Source organism: Sinocyclocheilus grahami, unplaced genomic scaffold (assembly GCF_001515645.1).
Source record: "Sinocyclocheilus grahami isolate Dianchi unplaced genomic scaffold, SAMN03320097.WGS_v1.1 scaffold5461.1, whole genome shotgun sequence".
In the NCBI taxonomy this organism is placed as follows: domain Eukaryota; kingdom Metazoa; phylum Chordata; class Actinopteri; order Cypriniformes; family Cyprinidae; genus Sinocyclocheilus; species Sinocyclocheilus grahami.
The window spans coordinates 24837-26340 of NW_015510142.1; the positions used below are offsets into that span (position 1 = coordinate 24837).

Genomic DNA, 1504 nt, shown 5'->3' on the forward strand with positions numbered 1-1504 from the left:
TTTTTTTTTGCATGCAAAGACATTTTCTCTGTATTATTTCGCAGGAAACTGTATTTTTAGCTTATCACATTCAGTTCATCAAGCTACAACTCACATGTGGTGAGGAATAATGATTGCATAATTTATTTATTTACAAATGTATTCACTTGTTAACATAAATAAGCAGTTGAAAAACCCACAAGAAACAAAGAAGCATGATAAAAAGTCACTTAGAATTCTTCGGTGACAAACAGTCATAACTTTCACTGCCGTCACACAGGGTCAAGCACAGTCTCATGATAATCAATCATATCCTCCAGCCTCGATGAAAGGAAACGCTAACACATGTACAGGCTCCCATATGTCCTGTTAACTTGACTTCAAAATGCCTTTCAGGACACCCTTTAACACCTGCAGTCTTCTTCACAGCCTTCAAATCCAGGCCTATGAGTTATGAGTGTGCACACAAGTACATCTGTAAGCGTACACGTGTGTGTAAGAGCTTGGCTGCTTTATTGCGCTGGCAGTAGAGTCGTTGTGTGGCACACCTAAGCTCCGCACAGGAACAGCGACAAAAGCAGCCTTTCAAAGCGTCCTGCTGAACACCGTCCAAGCCTGACTCTCAAAGCGGTCGATTCTTCACGCGCTCTCTACCCGACCTCCGAGAATAGAAGACTTCTCTATTTCCAGGATCAAGCACCTTAGAGGAGCAAGCAACATGGTTCACAAGGACTTCACAGTTTTTCTGAACCAGGTCTCAGACAGGTAATCGGTCAACTCCTCTTAACGTAATCAAGCCAATCATCTACTGGTGTGATGTGTTTTGGACGACAGTTTGCATGATTCTGAAGCTCTTCTGAGATGCGGAAGCAGGGAGGAGGGTTCATTCGTGGTCAACTATCACACTTTGAAGTACCGAAGGCATATTCAACCATATTTCACTGAACTATTCTGCCAGAGAAGATATTCTGAAGGCCAAAAATATACACAAATGTGAAAGCTTTGCTTGTGAATTACAAGGGGGTGGTCCTGTTTTTAAAACTTTACATGAGTTGTTGCATTGGCGCCAGCAAAAAAATAAAATAAAAATTGATTTACCTTCAAATGTATGTGTTCCAAAGCTAGTGTATAAGGATATTGAGGTACATTTTCAGTACATTTCAGAAAGTGTGTAACAAAGGTTAAACATAATGGCACTCGCATGATCCCCCTTAAACTGTATTATTTAGGGGAAAGAATCAAAGTCTGAAACCTACAAGCAAAACGAGCTGTAACAAGAGACATTTCAAAAATATTCTTCAATAGAACGAACCAAATAGAACAAAAAGTGACCCTCAACTACAAGGCACCAACTTTAAGAGTGTGCTTTCTACTTTTGTACCACATGAACAAAGAAAAATTAAGTCAGAATCATGTTAGTGATTTCCAGTGTTTTTCAAAGAACTTACCGGTTTTAAACCCAAGTTCTCTCCCACCTAGTTGTGAGTGGCAACAAGACTTAGGGTGCTTTCACACCTGGCCTGTT

At 40.3% G+C, this 1504-nt stretch overlaps 1 protein-coding gene across 1 annotated transcript in view; it reads right to left on the reverse strand.

The window, feature by feature from the left end:
- Positions 1 to 699, reverse strand: part of LOC107577223 (protein patched homolog 1-like) — a 9372-nt gene extending 8673 nt beyond the window's left edge. Inside the window, exon 1 of the mRNA XM_016263323.1 lies at positions 634 to 699. Within this exon, the coding sequence (XP_016118809.1) occupies positions 634 to 699 (66 nt within the window). The remainder of the gene's footprint in view (positions 1 to 633) is intronic.
- Between the last annotated feature and the right edge of the window lie 805 nt (positions 700 to 1504).